Source organism: Dermacentor silvarum, chromosome 9, assembly GCF_013339745.2.
Source record: "Dermacentor silvarum isolate Dsil-2018 chromosome 9, BIME_Dsil_1.4, whole genome shotgun sequence".
Lineage (NCBI taxonomy): Eukaryota > Metazoa > Arthropoda > Arachnida > Ixodida > Ixodidae > Dermacentor > Dermacentor silvarum.
Genome location: NC_051162.1, coordinates 32,977,510 through 32,997,096, shown reverse-complemented (window position 1 = coordinate 32,997,096; position 19,587 = coordinate 32,977,510). Strand labels below are relative to the sequence as shown.

The 19,587-nt window shown below is 45.0% G+C and overlaps 1 protein-coding gene across 1 annotated transcript in view; it reads left to right on the top strand.

Moving 5' to 3' along the window:
- The window catches only part of LOC125940185 (uncharacterized), a 94,727-nt gene that overhangs the window by 16,660 nt on the left and 58,480 nt on the right, over window positions 1-19,587 (top strand). Inside the window, exons 4-6 of the mRNA XM_049655976.1 lie at window positions 1,945-2,041; window positions 5,377-5,471; window positions 11,750-11,928. Of these exons, the coding sequence (XP_049511933.1) occupies window positions 1,945-2,041; window positions 5,377-5,471; window positions 11,750-11,928 (371 nt within the window). The remainder of the gene's footprint in view (window positions 1-1,944; window positions 2,042-5,376; window positions 5,472-11,749; window positions 11,929-19,587) is intronic.

Sequence of the window (19,587 nt, the reverse complement as noted above, 5' to 3'; positions counted from 1 at the left end):
GCGAGTTGAGGATTGTAATGCTCTCTGCACAGCAGTCTACTGATTCGCTTCTTCAGCAGCGGTTCGTACCTTGCGAGGAGACGCCATAACGTGTACCGAAGAGCCATGGCGCACATCTCTTGACCCGTGGCACGGTAAGTTGTTGTTGTTGACGATGATGATTGTTTATTGGAATCTTCAAAACCGGCTGTTGACAAATAGTCACCTAGCTTGCTTGAGTTAACCAGGTCCAGTTACATGCAGCGTGCAATTGCTATATGCAACTTATTTGTCGGGCACGCTGCGTGTGCAGACGCCTTACCTAGATGGAGCCACCATACTGGCGGACGCTCGGGATTGCGGTAATTACGCGCCTAGTCTGCATCGCATCTCCTCGTATGCACCTGCGCACGCTGGGTTCCAGACACCTTAACTAGATCGTGCCACCATACTGGCAAAGGCTCGGGATCGTCTTGATTGCGCTCCTCTTCTGAATCGCACCTCGTCGTCTGCGCCTGCGCGCCTGCCTAGGGTGCGCTTATAGAGCATTTTCCCGCTGCCTAATAGCAAGTGCTTGCGTGGCTCAGTGGTAATGTATCTGACTCCCGCGCAGCGGGGTTTTTTTTCGCATTTGCGGCGATAGTGATTAAGGTCACCAGCGGCTGCGGCGGAAATGGTGGCGGACACCATCGCGATCACAAACGGTTATTGAAATGAGACCATAACAGCTTACGCTGTAAAAAAATGATCAGCGACAGGCATTATGCAGTACTTGAGCTGGTTGGCTAAAATGAACTTTTTAGACTTTTTTTTTCACTTATTGATGCCTATTTCTCACTGCGTGCAATTCTGTGGCACATAATTTCTCGCTACTACAAGTGCTAGATATCTGCGGTTGCTTCTTGATTCATTAGTAGTGTCTACACCCCTTCGATTAGTGTTTTACATCTCCTGTGTGTAGTTTCTGTGAGGGCACAGCTCAGCTGCTCGACGCGCCTTTGTGTATGGCGGATTTCATTACGATTAAGAAGCCCGGACATAGAAAAAATGAGAAAACGGGTCAAGTAGACACGGGCAGCTGAGCTACTCAACACCGACGCTATTCCATCTATGATATATGCTTGCGAAGACAATAGCAAAAATAGCGTCCATGAATTGGGCCGCTGTATGTATCAACTAGTGGATGTTAGTTTAGCAGATTAAAAGGGTGACAAAGCCAATGACAGCTTGGGAGGAATGAACTTGTGATTTAAATGCAGAATTACCTGTGATTTCGGCTTAAAATTTATTTTGCTTTGTCATTTTCTAAAATAAAAAAGAAAATGCAACCGCAACTTGAAGACAAAAGTTGTATTTTAGTATAATACACAATCAATGCAATTTTTTATAAAGTACTAACTCATACCGAGTTTTCTTCCGTTAACTGCATGTGGCGCTTTCTCTTTGCACCAGAGCAGTAAGTAACTGCTCCAAAGCATTGTTCCCTTGCTTCAAACAGCAAATGTTTTTGTTCCAAACAGCGAATTTTTCTGGCCAAAGAACAGCTCCAAAACACCAATTGCTGCTTCCATCACTGAAATCCAGCAATATTAAGCTTGAGCAAATAGATAATGACAATACCAATTGAAAGCAATAGAAGGACTTACGACAATATAACGAGATTGCTTAGTAATGCATTCTTTAAGGGGCTAGTGCCCATAATACAGTGATACCGTGATATAGCAGACATAGACATAACAGATTATCGAAAACAAACGTATCAGTGTCGCATGTGATTTACTTGTAGTGAGGTTAAACTGTACTGCAATGCAAAGAACTGCAGGCTTTTCCTGTCGCTGCTGGTCTGACAGGTGTATTTCTGGTGCAGCAATGTGTTTGTACGGGCTTTTGTGTTGCTGCAATATTGCGCAGTGTGTACGCCCGAAGACATGAAAGCGCTTGACTGACGCATTCAAACCTCTGCAGTTACGCCCCTCTGTGGAGGCACCTGCCGCGGACGGAGCCTTGTGCACCAGCCTAGGCAAGCTCAAAGTGAAAGTGGAGCATCTGCGTGCCGACACAGGTGAGCTTGGTCCTGCTGCGCGGGTCAAAGGCAGAACAGCTGCATAGCTCCCGATTGCCTATCAAGATCCCAATTGATTTTCAGCCGGGTGCTCGAACAATGCGTTATGGAAACAGACTTATCTAAGATACCGTGTGGTAAATATCATGATTATATTGCACTGCCCAGCTTGAATAATTGAAGAGGGTTAACATAACCTACACAATAAATAGCCGAAGTATGTTAGCTGCTTAGTTCTTTTAGTGCTTTGTGTCTTTTTTAAGTGCAACAAATTTAATATATGTATAAGTAACACATTATAGCAGGCTTTATATTCAAATGCTATTTATTGGTGATAGGTTGCTGAACGCGCTAAAAATTTTTATTCGGGAAACTGCTCTAAAAATGACATGCTAATTATTTTCATTAGATAATTCGTGTTCCTCAGACAATATATGCTATCTTTAATTTTTGGTGTCATAGACCCTTCAAGGCACCTCACATTCAACTTATAAGTCCTCTGAATCATGAGCTCATAAGAGGTTCTTGCATTTTTGCATTCAGAAACCTTTCAGGCTTTTGCGCCGGTCATGTCGGAAAACGAGAGATGCTAGCAGCCCGTGAACTGTGTCGCAGCATCTGTCGCATGAAAATAATACTTACCATTGCCTCTGTGCCTTCGAGCACAGAGGCAATGATCTGTTGTGGGAAACGCGCCTTGCTGAGACGTTGGGCTTTCTCTTACACGCTCATTGCACGTCGGTGTTTGCACGCCTTATTGAGGGCGGAACGCAAGCAGTTGGCAGCTATAACATGCTGATCCACCTTTGAGTAAGCAGCATTGTAATTTGCAAGACCAAGACCAACGTCTCAGCAAGGCGGTTATTTTACAATTCTTTATTTTCTAAAACTTAATGCCCGGGTTCCAGGTAAACAATGCTTAGAAAGTCGTGTGTGTGTGTGTGTGTGTGAAAACTTTTTATTTACAAAAGTCCTGAGGCTCGACTATTTCAAGTCGAGGCGGGCCGCTCCCACGATGGCACCGTTAGGCCCAGCCCTTCAGCGACATCGTGGGCCCTCTGGACAGCCCGTAGCTGATCTTGAAAAGATGAACTCTCTAGCATCTTCTTCCAATGGAGCCATTCTTCTTCAGGGTTGGTGAGAGTCGCAGGGCATCCCGCGAGAATGTGTCTGATCCCAATGATGCCATTACACGCATGACAATCTTTCTTGACCTCTCTTTCTGGATACATTTTATCAAGGTGGTACGGCGTGGGATAAGTTCCTGTTTGTAATAGTCTCATTGAAACTGCCTGAGCCCTGTTCAGCTTTGAATGTGGCAATGGAAATTGTCTGCGTCCTAGATAGTAGTGTTTAGTAATCTCGTTATATGTTAATAAATGATCTCTAAATTCCCCGGCCTGGTGGTGGACGGCTCGGTTGTGACTGTCACGGCTAGCAAGTCCTCGTGCCAAGTCATGAGTAACCTCATTGAGGTTAGCCCGGGTCTCGTCCACTTCTCCCATATGCGCAGAAAACCATTGGATTTCAGTTCTCATACTCATAGTGTTTTCAATAAGTTTAGCTGCAACCGCGGCCACGTAGCCTTTATAGAAACCCTTTATAGCAGCTTTGGAATCGCTGTAAATAAAAGTCCATTTATTGTTCCTGATGGCTAGAGCAATTGCCACTTGCTCCGCCACCATGGAATCTTTGGTAAATACAGTGATGGTATCTTGCACCTTCCCTTGAATGTTTGCTACTACGACAGTATATGCTTCTTTCCCTTTCACCCAGGCAGCATCTACGAAAGCCACCTGTTGATTCTGCTGTTGTATCTCCCGCAAGAGTGCTTTAGCTCTTGCCTTTCTCCTTTTGATATTGTGCTCTGGATGCATATTTCTAGAGAGAGGGGTGGTTCTAATCAGATCCCTAATCTCAGCTCGCAACTCCACTTCATCCTCCAGTGGGCACCTTGACCTATTTAGCTCTGCCCCTATGGCCTGTAGTATATTCCTGCCGGCTCGTGTTTTTGCCAATCTTTCCTGTTGCGCAAGCTGCTGAGCCTCCGCAATTTCCTGTATTGTGTTGTGCACCCCTAGACTCATCTAGCTCTCGGTTGCAGTGTTAATCGGTATTCCTAGGGTAGCTTTAATGAGCTTCCTAATCATCGTGTTAAGATTGTTAAGTTCTACCTGCGTCCATTTTAATAATCCAGCAACATAGGTGAAATGACAGAGAGCAAAAGCATGAACTAGTCTCAAAGCACTGTCTTCCCCCAGGCCTCTGTGTCTATTGGTAATTCTCCTTAGTAGCCTAATTACTTCATCGATTTTATTTGAGATATGCTGTATTGTTCTATAGTTCGCATTATTCGCTTCTATGTAGAATCCAAGAACTTTGATTCCTTCGACTAGCCTGATTTTAGTTCCTTCGTGAGTGTGTAAGCTCACCCTGGGCTCGTCTGTCGGGATGTAACCTCTTGGTTTTCGATCTCTTCTACGATGTTTCAAAACCAAAAGTTCCGATTTGACTGCCGAACATTTCAGCCCCATATCTTTCAGTGTATTCTCTACAATATATACACTTTCCTGTAATCTGGTCTCCGTCTGTCCTACGTTACCTTTGGCACTCCATATGGTTATGTCGTCAGCATATATCACGTAATGTATATCCTCAATTTTCTCCAAATTTCTGGCAACCCTAGACATTGCTAAATTAAATAGCATGGGCGAGAGTACTGCTCCTTGCGGGGTGCCCCTATTTCCCAAGTTCTTTGCCTCTGACTTAAGCTCCCCCAACTTGAAAGTCGTACCGCGAAAATTTTAGTAGCACGAAAACTATCAAAATGTGTTTCTCCAGAGCCTCGCTAGTTGCCTGGATCGGGATGTATGTTGGCGTGGCGCACTGCATGGCAGACGGGTACACCTCTGATTGTTGTCACATGAGTGATACTTTAACACAGTTCAATGCTAGAAATACAATAACAACACGTTGCAGGTATGTGACGTATAGACAATGTTCATACTTGACCCGCCTCTTACTTCGATCGCAGGTAAAGGTGTGGGAGTGCCTCTAGGCGTTTTGCCGTTCCACATTGCAGCTGTATCGAAGCTAAAAGCATAGTAACGACTCGCTAAGAAGTTTAGGAATCCCAAAAACTTGGTGTTGGCTCTCAGAAAAACGCCAAGACGTGCCACTAATCGTCAACAGCACGTTCGCCGTGCACTCTCCGTCGCGATCCCACGTACCGGCATGGCGCCGGACGATAAATGGCGCTGTAATTTCAAAGCGGCAGCGTCCTCAATGAAACTATCTGTACACATTGCATGATGGAGTTATTCTCTGCTGTGCAGTTAACCATGACCATCGAGCGTGCCTACTATCCGATGAGCTCCTGAGCGCCTTGGAACAGCAGGGCGCCTTGGAGAAGGAGTACATGCTGAAGAAGGTGTGTTTGCGTTGTCATCATCAGCGCTTTGAACTTTTTCGGTAGCCGTGTGTTTTTTCAAAGTACAACCTATCCTATTTCTGTTTAAGCAACACATTAGCAAGCTTTGTATTCAAACACTATTAGTTGCCTATTTGTTGTAAACACCTTGAGAAGTGTTTCTTCTTAATATTCACAAAAAATCACATCATAAATATTGACCTTAAGATAGGTAGTGCCCTTAAGGCAACCTGAGCTCTTTGTCACCGTTATTGTCTTTTGAAGGCGCCTCGTGATCAACATCGAAGTTCTCTGAGTCGTAATTCATAAGAAGTTCTTAATTTTCTGTATCATTCAGAAACCATTCACACTTTCTGTGCCGCTGATGTGAGAAAAGGAGATATGAGCAACATGAATGGTCGATATGCTCGTCGGGCCATCCTTCATTTAAAAAACAAAACCTGCCATAACATTTTAATTTAACCAACTTCTGAGTAGATGGCACAACCAGTCGACGGATGTTTTTCACATTACCTCGTGCACGCTTAGGGGTGTGCATTGGTGACTAGGTAGTATATACAGTTGGTGGTGCAGAGCTCAGTCATACAAACACAGAGCTAATATTGGTATGAAGAATTGTATTATACTTTGCTGCTGGTGTAAATTTTCGGTAGCGGCTTAATCGTGTTGCTTCTGAAAATTCATACCAGCAGCAAAGTTAAATGCACTTGGTTACTGCAAGATTAGCTGCGTTTGTCTGACTGAGTTCTGCGCCACCAGGTGGCGCAACCATGCAGGACGCTCAGATTTACGCCTCGGCCCCTCACGAAAAACGCCCAGTCCACCTGCGTTTACCCGAATATCGGACACGATAAAACTCTGTAATAAGCGTAGCTCACATTGTCTGATTACAGTATTTACGCGATTGTAATGCGTTACATTTAATGTTTTCAATAAAATTCGGCCGAGAATTGCCTGCGCGGTGCAATAGACTACGGAGTTCATATGTTTTACTGCATAACGCAAATGTGCTGCGGCGAAAGTGGCTTTACAAAAACGGCCACCAGAGTTCAACATATTTTTTCTTGCTAAAGAACTCATTGCGTGTTAGATTTCTACTTTTTTCAGCGCCTTTAATGTAATTTCTATGTTAGTTTTCTGCTGTAGACAGACAGTTGGTCTGCGTTAGATTCGGGTTAGTGTTAGATTCTGGCTAGTACTGCCAAATGAATCCGTTGTGTGTCCTGCAATTTTTTGGTATCTCTATTAATTCGACCCGCTTAAGAGCCCCAATCAATTTTGCCGACCTTGGGCGCTATAACGTAAAATGATTCCAAACTATTTTGATTCCAATTTCTGCAATCAGCCTCCACGACTGGTCAAAACATTTTTGGGCCACTCCCAACTTCGCCTGTCTGTCACGCGACGTCACGAAAACCGTGATAGCTCCCCATCTGATATAATGTGTACACACTTATTATGCAGGATTAAACCGCACAAAAGAAAAATAGTCATTCCTGATTCGACGCCTATTCACCATTAGCCCTCTGCTATTGGTACAATGTTTTCTGGCTACGCCCACTTCGCCTGTCTGTCACGCGACGTCACAAAAACGCGAAAAGTCACCACGTCAAAGTTACGTGTACGCGAAAAAAAGCATTAATATGCCGAACAAAACTGAAATTTTTTTCTGAATAGCCACAGACTGCCCCGTTCCGAAAGGAATAGAAGATGGCTGCCCGCCGATCGCTCAGGCCCTCACTACTCGCACCTGCCGGCGAGCATGTATTTATTTGCGCGTGATAAACCTTTTTGCATGGCCGTAAAACGTTATCGAGCCCTTTCGGCATGCATACGACATCGCTCTGCCAACTATTCCTTGCTGAGGATCCGTTTTAGCAGCATTCCTATCCTTCCGTTGCACGCCACCGTGATTTTCGACAAGCCACCGCAAGCTAAGTAAGGCGAAGCGGACCAATCGGAGAAGCCGGCACCACCCTCTTCATGCGGTTATCTATTTTCACTGTGCTGGCTCAGCCCCTTCGAAACCCTCGCCATGAGAGCCTGCTGCTCACCTCTTGTCAGCCAATTAGATAAGAAAAACCGTTGAATGAAGACAATGTTATTGGTTGTGAAAGCGAACAAAGGTGACCTCCTATAAACGAGGAGAGTCTTTGATTGGGTTGTTCAGACAACGCTGCGGCTCACCGCCCGATGCTTGCGTCGATGGTTACGTAAATTTGACGTCAGGAGTTTGGAATCAAAACAGTTTGGAATCATTTTACGTTATGCGCCCCTTGTCAGGGTCGAATTAGTGGAAGTCGACTGTATTGGAGTACAACTGTACTCATGAATGACACTCAGACAGTAGTGATGTGTTGTGTAATAGTAGAGTGTTCCATTCCCACATTGGGCGAACAATGTCGCTGTCAGATTTGTCTCTATATTACGCTTAGGCTGTATTCCAACTCTGGGCAGCTCGTGCCAAAACGGCAGCTTTGAGCCCGAGTGTTGTAGTGCATCTCTGTGGTTTGAAACTGCCTTGAATTCGAAAAAAACAAAGCGGAAGGGAAAAAAATTATACCACATCTTTGCACTTTGCTTGAATGTAAGAACACATTCTGCTTGAATATAAAATTTACAGGGGCACTACAGAGAAACATTTAATAAGTTTAGAATTAAGAAGCATGCTTTCAAAACTATGTTTTTGCTATTTCGTGGTAATAGATTGATCATTAGAATGGAAAATGGCTGTTGAGAGCTCTATTTCCTGATTTTTTCACTAACACCTCACCAATAATACATTTGCTTGACATCATGGATTTCAAAGTATTTCTTCATATGTTGGCTGTTGGGGCTCAGTAACAATTTTTGAAGCTTTCCAAGTTCTGTTTTGGATTTTATAAAGTACCTTTGCCAATAAATAACTGGCTAAGCCCCAAACTAGCACCATTAACCCTTTTCTTACTGCTAGAAATGTGCTCATTTTCAGTATTTTTACGTTCTAACATTTCATTTCGATACATAGTAGCCGCCACGTACACCGCGATTCATAAAATTATACGCTGATCTCTGGTGTTTTCAATAGATGTATAGCAGTAATAAGTGCTCATACAATTCTTGAGAATACTTATGTGAAACTAAGCACCTTGAGGAACACGAATGAAAGTACTGAGACTAAAATGATATATTGAGAGTAAAAAGAAAACCTAAATATAGAAAATATGCACCTGACTTGTAGTTCGCATCTTGTGTAATTCAAGTCACGCGAAAGAAAACTATAATTTGTTGATGTAAATACTAACTATAAGGACGCCCATGTTGTATGCGGGAAAGCAGTAGCTTTGCAAAAGTGAAAACGGGTAAGTTCTCGTTTGTAAAGGAGGCATTTGTATTTACTTACTGCAGCAGGCACCTGGTTTGTTTTCTACTGCATTCCTGAGCTCGCGAAGCTACGGTTGTCAGATCAGGGAAAATGTAGACGCCTCCTCATAATGAATTATTTCGTTCGATCGGATTTTCTGTGCAAGCAAGGTAGTCTAGTGTGCATTGAACTAGTGCATTGAACTAGTGATTTGTACAGTTTCTGTACAGTCAGTGCAGTAATGTGCCGTGTTGCGAAATAGCTTACAGTACTGAATGCTGGCACAGTCAAGCATCGGTCGGAGGTCGGTCTGAAATACCCTGTGCACTTTCTTGTTCGAGTGAAAAGGATTGCTGACAAAAATGGGAAGGAGTGCACGTGTTAATTTGTACATATGCTTGTTGAACCGCTGGAGGATAAAAGCAACCCACGGTTGGCAAAATTAAGTTGCACTTGATATTAGTCAAACACAATTATTAAAATAGCACGCACTCATGCGCATCTACTGTACTTTGAGACAGTGTTAAAACAGCCTAGATGTCGGATAAAAAATTAGGCACCTTGACAGAAGCTTCGGTGTCTTCACTGAATTATGTTGCCGAGTAGAACAAAGCGCGAATTTTGTGCCATTTTTATGAGGAAGCGCTAGGAGAACTGGATTCACGTTTTGACGACACCTTCAGTCAAAGTTCTATTTTTCCACTCTCCTCTGCTCTACCAAAAATTGCAAAGTTGGACCAATATATCAATTTCAGTCATCCTTTCCAATCGTACATGATGGTGCTAGCAGAAGAGTTGCGACGGAAATGTTTTAACAGTGCGTAGAAACACGTTCGATCAATTCGATTGTTTGTATAGGCAGGGATTGTAATGAAAGAATTAAAATCAACGACGTCACACTGAACTGGTACAGGAATCTCAAGGCAGTCTTGCCACGTGTCTAATTTTTATTCTTATCTTGCTCCACAACTAGCCTTTCACAGCAAGGGACATTTTTGGTAATGTAGAACGCTAATCTACGAACACAGGTGAAATAAATTTTCTTTTTAGTTCCTGGTAAAGCCAACAAGGCAATGGGGGAAGTTTCCTCAAACAACCATTTTATGTTTAGTCAGCAAAGTAGCCTGCATCGTTCTTGACTTCAGTGCTGCCTTCAAAATGCTGTTTTCTATATTGGCTTGGCCAGAATCGTGACAGGAGCTAAATTGCCACTGTTTACCTCACGGTCAATTTAGCCGTCTACGGTTGAGTATTAGAAGACCCCCTTGGGTAAAGCTTTGTGCCTCCTGCGAGTTTCTAGCTGACACTGACAAGAGCAGGTCTGCTTAAAGTGATCATCTACAATTTTTCAACGACCTCCTCCTATTTGGTAGCACAATAGAAGACCTGTTATTTGAATTGTCTAAACACGCAGTGGTTTCCTTGAGAAGCGAGTAGAAATATTAAAGACAGAATTTTTCTGACTGCATAGTCTCCTCGTAAAACTTCGTACGATTTCACGCAGCATTGACTGCTTGGTGCCATGGTACTGCCATGCCAGTAAAAGTCGGGAACGCGTAGTGCCCAGGGTTTCCACAGGAATGCTTACTTAAGGATCATTCATACCAGCGACTTGAGGAGGTCGTGACTATTTGCGACTGTTGACCAGAAAGCGACTGAAGGCGACCAATGCACACACCGACAAGTGCGACCGGCCATTCGCCATCTGCTTACAATTGCATCGCCACATAAAATAACTAACTATCCGCGCACATAGACGTCCTGTTCTGGCGCTTCTGATTGGTTCAGCAGTTTTGCGACTTCAGGCGTGCAACTGAAAAATTGAGCAGCGAGTTACTAGCGCGAAATGGGCGCTTTTCTCAAAAAGCGACCATTTGCAATCATTTCCGACCGACTTTGTCGCGAGACCGCTGCCAGTCACTGGCGTGAAAGAGCTTTAGTGTTAAACACTGAAATTATGACTCTAGCAGCCATACTTGGCACGTAATCGGTTGCATAAGTCAACAGTATTCATTTCTTAGTCCCGTATAATACGATGTGAATTCTACAGCCACAGTCTATGAAGTATGTGCCTTCTGTTTGGCTGCAGCCGAATTAGAAGCCTTTTCTGGCCCAGTCAAGCAGGCGCATTTTGGTAAGGAACTGGTTGCGACAACGGCTGCACGTCTATAAAGTGCAAAGCAAAAATGGTAGTCTAGAGCCATCATTTATATATGCTATTCTCTCGCTTTCCTATAGTGCCCCATGCCAGGTTCAGGCATTGCAAACAGACAAGTGCTGCGTGTAGATCACGCGAAGCCGATCGTGTTCAAAGTCTAAAATGACGGCTTCGTGCAAACACAGCCGGAATTTGAAACAGAAGGCCGCACGCGCTTTCTCTAAAGTGAGCCGCGCTTTAAGGGAGAATTAAGGTCACACACGCAAATCCTTCTACGCAAGACACACTGCTTGTACCTTCACCGACCACCATGGGACTTGGGTCAATCATGCAATGTAGAACGTGCAGTGCCTACTGGAAGTGTACGGTTCGGCAAAAAAATTAAAAGAAATGGATGTGAACATCACTTGTTTCCTCGGCTTTGGTCCAGGAGATTCGGCATGGAAGCAAGGCCCCTTGCAGTTGCTAGCCGAGGCAAAGGGAGAGTGTCTTTATTGACAGTGACGCTCGCCTGCCGACGGCATGGCAACGGGACAGTTTAATTTCTTAAAATTTCCCCCAATAATGAACCAATTTCACAAAGTGTTTGGGTGAAAATGCTCCCGAGATGGTGGCTTGCAACTCCCATTGCATAACCTATATTGGCAATGGTGCCTAGTGAGGGGCCTTTCAAGGAGCAAGCCACTAAGTTGTGTCAGTGCTGTGCACATGTTTCTTGTGTTCGCTGGCTCACCATGAACGGTGGGTTAAGGCGTTGTGCTTGTCGCTTCCTACCAGGAGGAGCTTCGGCGTGTCGTGGAATACCTACGCAAACTGGCCTACAGAATGTGCGACAAGTACGACTTTGGAAGTATGTCAGTGACAACGCTGTTCGATGCCATCAGGGTGATGGTGGACGCAGTAGTGGAGGACCGCAACAAGCTACGTGAGGAATTGCTGTCGCTGCGCACGGAAAGGTAAATACGTGATCAGCCTAATGTTGCATACTCTGTTAAAGAGACACCAAAGAGTAATACTGTATCAGTCTTGCCTCATAAGATTGTTCATTTGAAACTGCACTTCGGTAATAGTCGACCCCAACTATAATGAACTCGTTTACGTCGAATTATCACTTATTGGGGAACTAGCGCTGGAGTTTGGAGCTGACATTTAGTGGCCCCTTGCGGACATCACGCGCATCGTTTATTTAGTCGTACGAACAGAGGCCAGCGCGGTGCGGTGGGGGACATGCAAAATCCGTAAAAATAGCAGCTTGAAGGTCGTCGTTATTCCTGCGTGGTTAATGCCAACACTACAAAAGCCGTAATGCACCCGTCTATTATTTTTCGTGAAAACTACGAGCGTGAGTGACGGCGACGTGGGATTTATTCAAGTGCGATCGCACGCCGTTTCAACTATTTCTACAGCATCTCCTGCAAAATATGTGTTAACTGAAAAGGAAAAGGGCTATGCTTCCAGTACAAAAATATGCACATGCTTCTAGTACAGAAGAATATATATATATATATATATATAGCCGGCATTTATTGAGGGGCGCTATCATATTAGTGCCAGCCGGCGTGCCCACGGAATTTCTAGCGATGCCTGGTGACAAGATGTAAAGGAAGAAAGTGACAATGCTAATCATACAGCGAACATAAGCGATGAACACTTGGTGTGTACTGCAGAAGTAGCGTATCCACGCTGCACCAGCGCATGTCCTCTGTCGTAGATTGGCTAGTTCGCTGTGTAGCAGGGCGATCTCGCAGGGAAATCTTATGTGTGACAGGCAGATCTCGCAGTTTGCCAGCAAGACCTGCGTTGGCCGGCACTCCGCGATCTGTAAACGGCGTGCGGCCAGTTGCGGTCTCGCTAACGGAGACGCGCCTTCCATTATGGTGCCGTGGATGCCATAAATGTGGCTCTAACAAAATCGTCACTCGGCATGCAAAGGAGCTTTCACTATTTGCGTCTGAAATATGCAGGAATAGAACAAGTGATTTCTTACTTGAATTATGACGGCGTTTACAGCTTCTTTTCACTCGTAAATTGTACTTCACTGAAACACTGAACTGTCGTTCACAGGTATCGTTTTCTCAACCTAGATAGCAGTTTACCGTAGGCAATTGTTGACCATTTTCGACTTATTTTGCATCAAGGCGTTCTTACAGTGAGTCGATGCGTTTGAAACTGTACCACCACACGATGGGCGGTATAAATGCTTGCAGTCGCCCGTCCACAGATGACATGCAGTTTTCTGCGCGGGACATTTTCCGGGCGTTTCTCAAAAGTAAGTTCGTTCTCGATGGTCGTAGCCACTTCAATGTTTTCAATATTTACACTGAGAGAAACGAATAAGAAAAACAGCCAAACGTCGCTAAGGTACAGGTTCGTAAAACGTAAAAACAAAGTACTCGCTGCGACCCCGCGTTCGTTTGGGAGACTGAAAATTGCGGTGCGTTCTCACTGATGGCGCTGAGGGCTGTTTTTCACCAGCGCTCACTTCGCAGCGCTAGTTTCCCATAGAACAATTTTAGAAGCCCGTAAAGTTACAATGAGGTAATTGTATAGTTTGGGAGACTAAAAGTTGTGGCGCGTTCTCACTGACGGCGCTGAGGGCTGTTTTTCACCAGCGCTCATTCCGCAGCGCTATTTTCCTATAGAACAATTTTAGAACCCCGTAAAGTTACAATGAGGTAATTGTATAGTTTGGGAGAATGAAAGTTGCGGCGCGTTCTCGCTGACGGCACTGAGGGCTGTTTTTCACCAGCGCTCACTGCGCAGCGCTAGTTTTCCATAGAACAATTTTAGAACCCCGTAAACTTACAATGAGGCAATTGTAGAGTTTGGGAGACTGAAAGTTGCGGCGCGTTCTCACTGACGGCGTTGAGGGCTGTTTTTCACCAGGGCTCACTGCGCAGTGCTAGTTTTCCATAGAATAATTTTAGAACCCCGTAAAGTTACAATGAGGGAATTGTATAGTTTGGGAGAATGAAAGTTGCGGCGCGTTCTCACTGACGGCGCTGAGGGCTGTTTTTCACAAGCGCTCATCGTGCAGCGCTAGTTTTCCATAGAACAATTGTAGAAGCCCGTAAAGTTACAATGAGGTAATTGTATAGTTTGGGAGACTGAAAGTTGTGGCGCGTTCTCACTGACGGCGCTGAGGGCTGTTTTTCACCAGGGCTCACTGTGCAGTGCTAGTTTTCCATAGAAGAATTTTAGAACCCCGTAAAGTTACAATGAGGTAATTGCATAATTTGGGAGAATGAAAGTTGCGGCGCGTTCTCACTGACGGCGCTGAGGGCTGTTTTTCACCAGGGCTCACTGCGCAGTGCTAGTTTTCCATAGAACAATTTTAGAACCCCGTAAAGTTACAATAAGGTAATTGTATAGTTTGGGAGAATGAAAGTTGTGGCGCGTTCTCACTGACGGCGCTGAGGGCTGTTTTTCATCAGCGCTCACTGCGCAGCGCTAGTTTACCATAGAACAATTTTAGAACCCCGTAAAGTTACAATGAGGTAATCGTATAGTTTGGGAGAATGAAAGTTGCGGCGCGTTCTCACTGACGGCGCTGAGGGCTGTTTTTCACCAGGGCTCACTGCGCAGTGCTAGTTTTCCATAGAAGAATTTTAGAACCCCGTAAAGTTACAATGAGGTAATTGCATAGTTTGGGAGAATGAAAGTTGCGGCACGTTCTCACTGATGGCGCTGAGGGCTGTTTTTCACCAGCGCTCACTGCGCAGCGCTAGTTTCCATAGAACAATTTTAGAACCCCGTGAAGTTACAATTGAGGTAATTGTATAGTTTGGGAGAATGAAAGTTGCGGCGCGTTCTCACTGACGGCTGCTGAGGGCTGTTTTTCACCAGGGCTCACTGCGCAGTGCTAGTTTTCCATAGAACAATTTTAGAACCCCGTAAAGTTACAATGAGGTAATTGTATAGTTTGGGAGAATGAAAGTTGCGGCGCGTTCTCACTGACGGCGCTCAGGGCTGTTTTTCACCAGGGCTCACTGCACAGTGCTAGTTTTCCATAGAAGAATTTTAGAACCCCGTAAAGTTACAATGAGGTAATTGCATAGTTTGGGAGAATGAAAGTTGCGGCGCGTTCTCAATGACGGCACTGAGGGCTGTTTTTCATCAGCGCTCACTGCGCAGCGCTAGTTTACCATAGAACAATTTTAGAACCCCGTAAAGTTACAATGAGGTAATTGTACAGTTTGGGAGACTGAAAGATGAGGCGCGTTCTCACTGACGGCGCTGAGGGCTGGTTTTCACCAGCGCTCACTGCGCAGCGCTAGTTTTCCATAGAACAATTTTAGAACCCCGTAAAGTTACAATGAGGCAATTGTAGAGTTTGGGAGACTGAAAGTTGCGGCGCGTTCTCACTGACGGCGCTGAGGGCTGTTTTTCACCAGCGCTCACTGCGCAGCGCTAGTTTCCCATAGAACAATTTTAGAATCCCGTGAAGTTACAATGAGGTAATTGTATAGTTTGGGAGAATGAAAGTTGCGGCGCGTTCTCACTGACGGCGCTGAGGGCTGTTTTTCACCAGCGCTCATCGTGCAGCGCTAGTTTTCCATAGAACAATTTTAGAAGCCCGTAAAGTTACAATGAGGTAATTGTATAGTTTGGGAGACTGAAAGTTGTGGCGCGTTCTCACTGACGGCGCTGAGGGCTGTTTTTCACCAGGGCTCACTGCGCAGTGCTAGTTTTCCATAGAAGAATTTTAGAACCCCGTAAAGTTACAATGAGGTAATTGCATAGTTTGGGAGAATGAAAGTTGCGGCGCGTTCTCACTGACGGCGCTGAGGGCTGTTTTTCACCAGGGCTCACTGCGCAGTGCTAGTTTTCCATAGAACAATTTTAGAACCCCGTAAAGTTACAATAAGGTAATTGTATAGTTTGGGAGAATGAAAGTTGCGGCGCGTTCTCACTGACGGCGCTGAGGGCTGTTTTTCATCAGCGCTCACTGCGCAGCGCTAGTTTACCATAGAACAATTTTAGAACCCCGTAAAGTTACAATGAGGTAATCGTATAGTTTGGGAGAATGAAAGTTGCGGCGCGTTCTCACTGACGGCGCTGAGGGCTGTTTTTCACCAGGGCTCACTGCTCAGCGCTAGTTTTCCATAGAACAATTTTAGAACCCCGTAAAGTTACAATGAGGCAATTGTAGAGTTTGGGAGACTGAAAGTTGCGGCGCGTTCTCACTGACGGCGCTGAGGGCTGTTTTTCACCAGCGCTCACTGCGCAGCGCTAGTTTCCCATAGAACAATTTTAGAACCCCGTGAAGTTACAATGAGGTAATTGTATAGTTTGGGAGAATGAAAGTTGCGGCGCGTTCTCACTGACGGTGCTGAGGGCTGTTTTTCACCAGGGCTCACTGCGCAGTGCTAGTTTTCCATAGAAGAATTTTAGAACCCCGTAAAGTTACAATGAGGTAATTGTATAGTTTGGGAGAATGAAAGTTGCGGCGCGTTCTCACTGACGGCGCTGAGGGCTGTTTTTCACCAGGGCTCACTGCACAGTGCTAGTTTTCCATAGAAGAATTTTAGAACCCCGTAAAGTTACAATGAGGTAATTGCATAGTTTGGCAGAATGAAAGTTGCAGCGCGTTCTCACTGACGGCACTGTGGGCTGTTTTTCATCAGCGCTCACTGCGCAGCGCTAGTTTACCATAGAAAAATTTTAGAACCCCGTAAAGTTACAATGAGGTAATTGTACAGTTTGGGAGACTGAAAGATGAGGCGCGTTCTCACTGACGGCGCTGAGGGCTGTTTTTCACCAGCGCTCACTGCGCAGCGCTAGTTTCCCATAGAACAATTTTAGAATCCCGTGAAGTTACAATGAGGTAATTGTATAGTTTGGGAGAATGAAAGTTGCGGCGCGTTCTCACTGACGGTGCTGAGGGCTGTTTTTCACCAGGGCTCACTGCGCAGTGCTAGTTTTCCATAGAAGAATTTTAGAACCCCGTAAAGTTACAATGAGGTAATTGTATAGTTTGGGAGAATGAAAGTTGCGACGCGTTCTTACTCACGGCGCGGAGGGCTGTTTTTCACCAGCGCTCACCTCGCAGCGCTAGTTTCCCATAGAACAATTTTTAGAACTCCGTAATGTTACAATGAGTTAATTGTATGATTCATGAGGGAGGTTGAAAATTAATGTCGTTGTAAAGAAAGGTGTGCAATCATTGCACTGTACCGGTGCTAGCATATGGGGCAGGAACTTGGAGGTTAACAGAGGAGCCCGAGAACAAGTTAAGGACCACACTGAGAGCGATGGAACAAAAACTGTTAGGCCTATCGTTAAGAGACAGGAAGAGAGCGGTGTGGATCAGAGAGCGAACGGGGATATGAACGATATTCTAGCCGACATAAGAGGAAAAAATGGAGCTGGGCAGGCCATGTAATGCGTAGGATGGATAACCGATGGACCATTCGAGCTAAATAATGGATACGAAGAGAAGGGAAGCGCAGTCGGCGACGGCAGAAAACTAGGTGGGTGATGAAGTTAGGAAATTCGCAGGCGATAGTTGGAATGAGCTAGCGCAAGACAGGGGTAATTGGAGATCACAGGAAGAGGCCTTCGTCCTGCAGTGCGCCTAAATATAGGCTGCTGATGATGGTGAAAGTTACAATGAAAATATAAAGGAAAAAGTATTGTTACAGCAAACAAAAATAGCAGCCATGCCGACATGTATAACTGCGAAGAGTGCAAAACAGCCCCAGAAGCTGCCTTTCCTGCGCGGCAGCCGAGTGAGCGGCGAGGTGCAACCCCCCCCCCCCCCCCTCCAGCCTTCGGAAGAAGTGGTTTAGCGCCGCTGCACCTGCACAGGTCTACTGCGACATGCCGGCACCCCTCCACAACACATGATTTTCGTCCGCCCGCAGAGCGTGCCACGGAGTTCGAGGCCTGCGCCCACTTACGCAGGCACAAATATTTTCCTTCACGTTTGTGGCTTTTGGAGTAAGTGCCATTGTGTGGTTGTGCAGTTTTCCAACGCGTTGCCATTGATTTTTAGGTGCGAATCAAGTGACAGAGTCTGCAGTTAACCTACTAGTTGGAAGCTATTGAGTTCAGTGCGGAGAGAAAAGAAGTCTGACTTGTGGCCGTGCTGACATTACGAAGGAAATGATTCAAAACTGCTTCTGTTGTGTTGGCTTCCTCCGCGTTCTCGTTGACGACAGTGAAAAGCATGTGAAAAGTCTTCCGATAGGTGCAATGAAGCCCCTGGTTTGGACGAAGTTTGGAGCGATCTGTAAGCATTTCAAGAAGACATTGATGGGTAAACTGTTGACAAGTTTGCGTCTGCAGACGAAGGTGCCACTACAAGGGTGGAGTTTGAGAATTAGGACTTCAAGTCTGACGTCGTGAATCATTACACTATTGAAGACAACAGTGTGAGCAACAACACTGATCCTGCACACACCTCCTCCAATATGATTCGTTAAGCTCACTCTGTTCCAGTGCTTCTGTGTGAACATGAAAGCCTGTGACCTCAGATGCTCTGAGTCCGTGGACCGCGCCAAAAAATGCGTGTTCTCGCAGCCAGCGAAAATGTTGAAGCAGAAGATTAAGGAATACTTTGTGCCACGGTAAGCCACAGAAAACTCCCATTTCATGAATAAAGTGCTTTGACAAATGTTATGTGCTTTTATATTGTCAAAATTATTTAAAAGTTCCATATCGCATTGCGCTATTTACCAAAATAATTGCGTTTTGCCTGTGAGTTCGATATATGCGAGTTTTACTACTTTCCCTGGAACAGGTTGCTTAATACAGCAGAAAATCGACGTAAAAGTTTCCCATTTGCTTATGGGGGATGCGGGGCTGAAATATAACTTTTGAACCCTTGCATGGATATTTATCAAAACTTATAGGTTTATGTATGTGCTTGTTTTAAGTATGCATTCTAAATTTCATTAATAAAGATCAAATATAAAACATGATATGGATGTCGTACGTACGAATTAGACATATCACCTTAGGAAACTATCATTTCAGAAATACGATATTTATACGCATAATGAATGCACTTTTTTCCCGGAAGATACGCGCAAAGCTGAAGGGTGCGTTCATTATGCGGGGTAAAATTTCGTGATATATTTTTTCCGTGGCCACCTCTAAAAAAAAGTCCGTTTCCCCCGAGACACGAACCAACGATTGCGATACGAAATGCACAGATAGCTATACAAACTAAGGATATTAGTTTATCGACCATGTAAACTTGCAAACATTCGCTAACCATGTATATTAACAAGCATGGTGTCAGCGTGCACAGACAAGCATGAACGCATCACACTCGATGACCGCGGACACTCGCTGCCAATATGCTGGCATGAGCAAGCGGAGCAGCAACAGCTAGCGAAGTTACCTTCGTACAGTCTGTCGCTTCAACGCAAACTGAGCGGCGATACCAACGCACGCACAAAATTATAAACAGGTGTGGCATCTAGGCTCAGCCGCCGACGCAGATCGATTTAGGACGGCCGCGGAATGCGCGGTTGCTGTTGAGAATTCTTCAGCCACTGCGAATACTAGAGGAGAATTACTTTTGTTTCATGCGATGCAGATAGCAACCAAACTTGGCGATGAGCTTCGTTAAACATCTAGGGATCCAAAATATACAAAATTAGAAA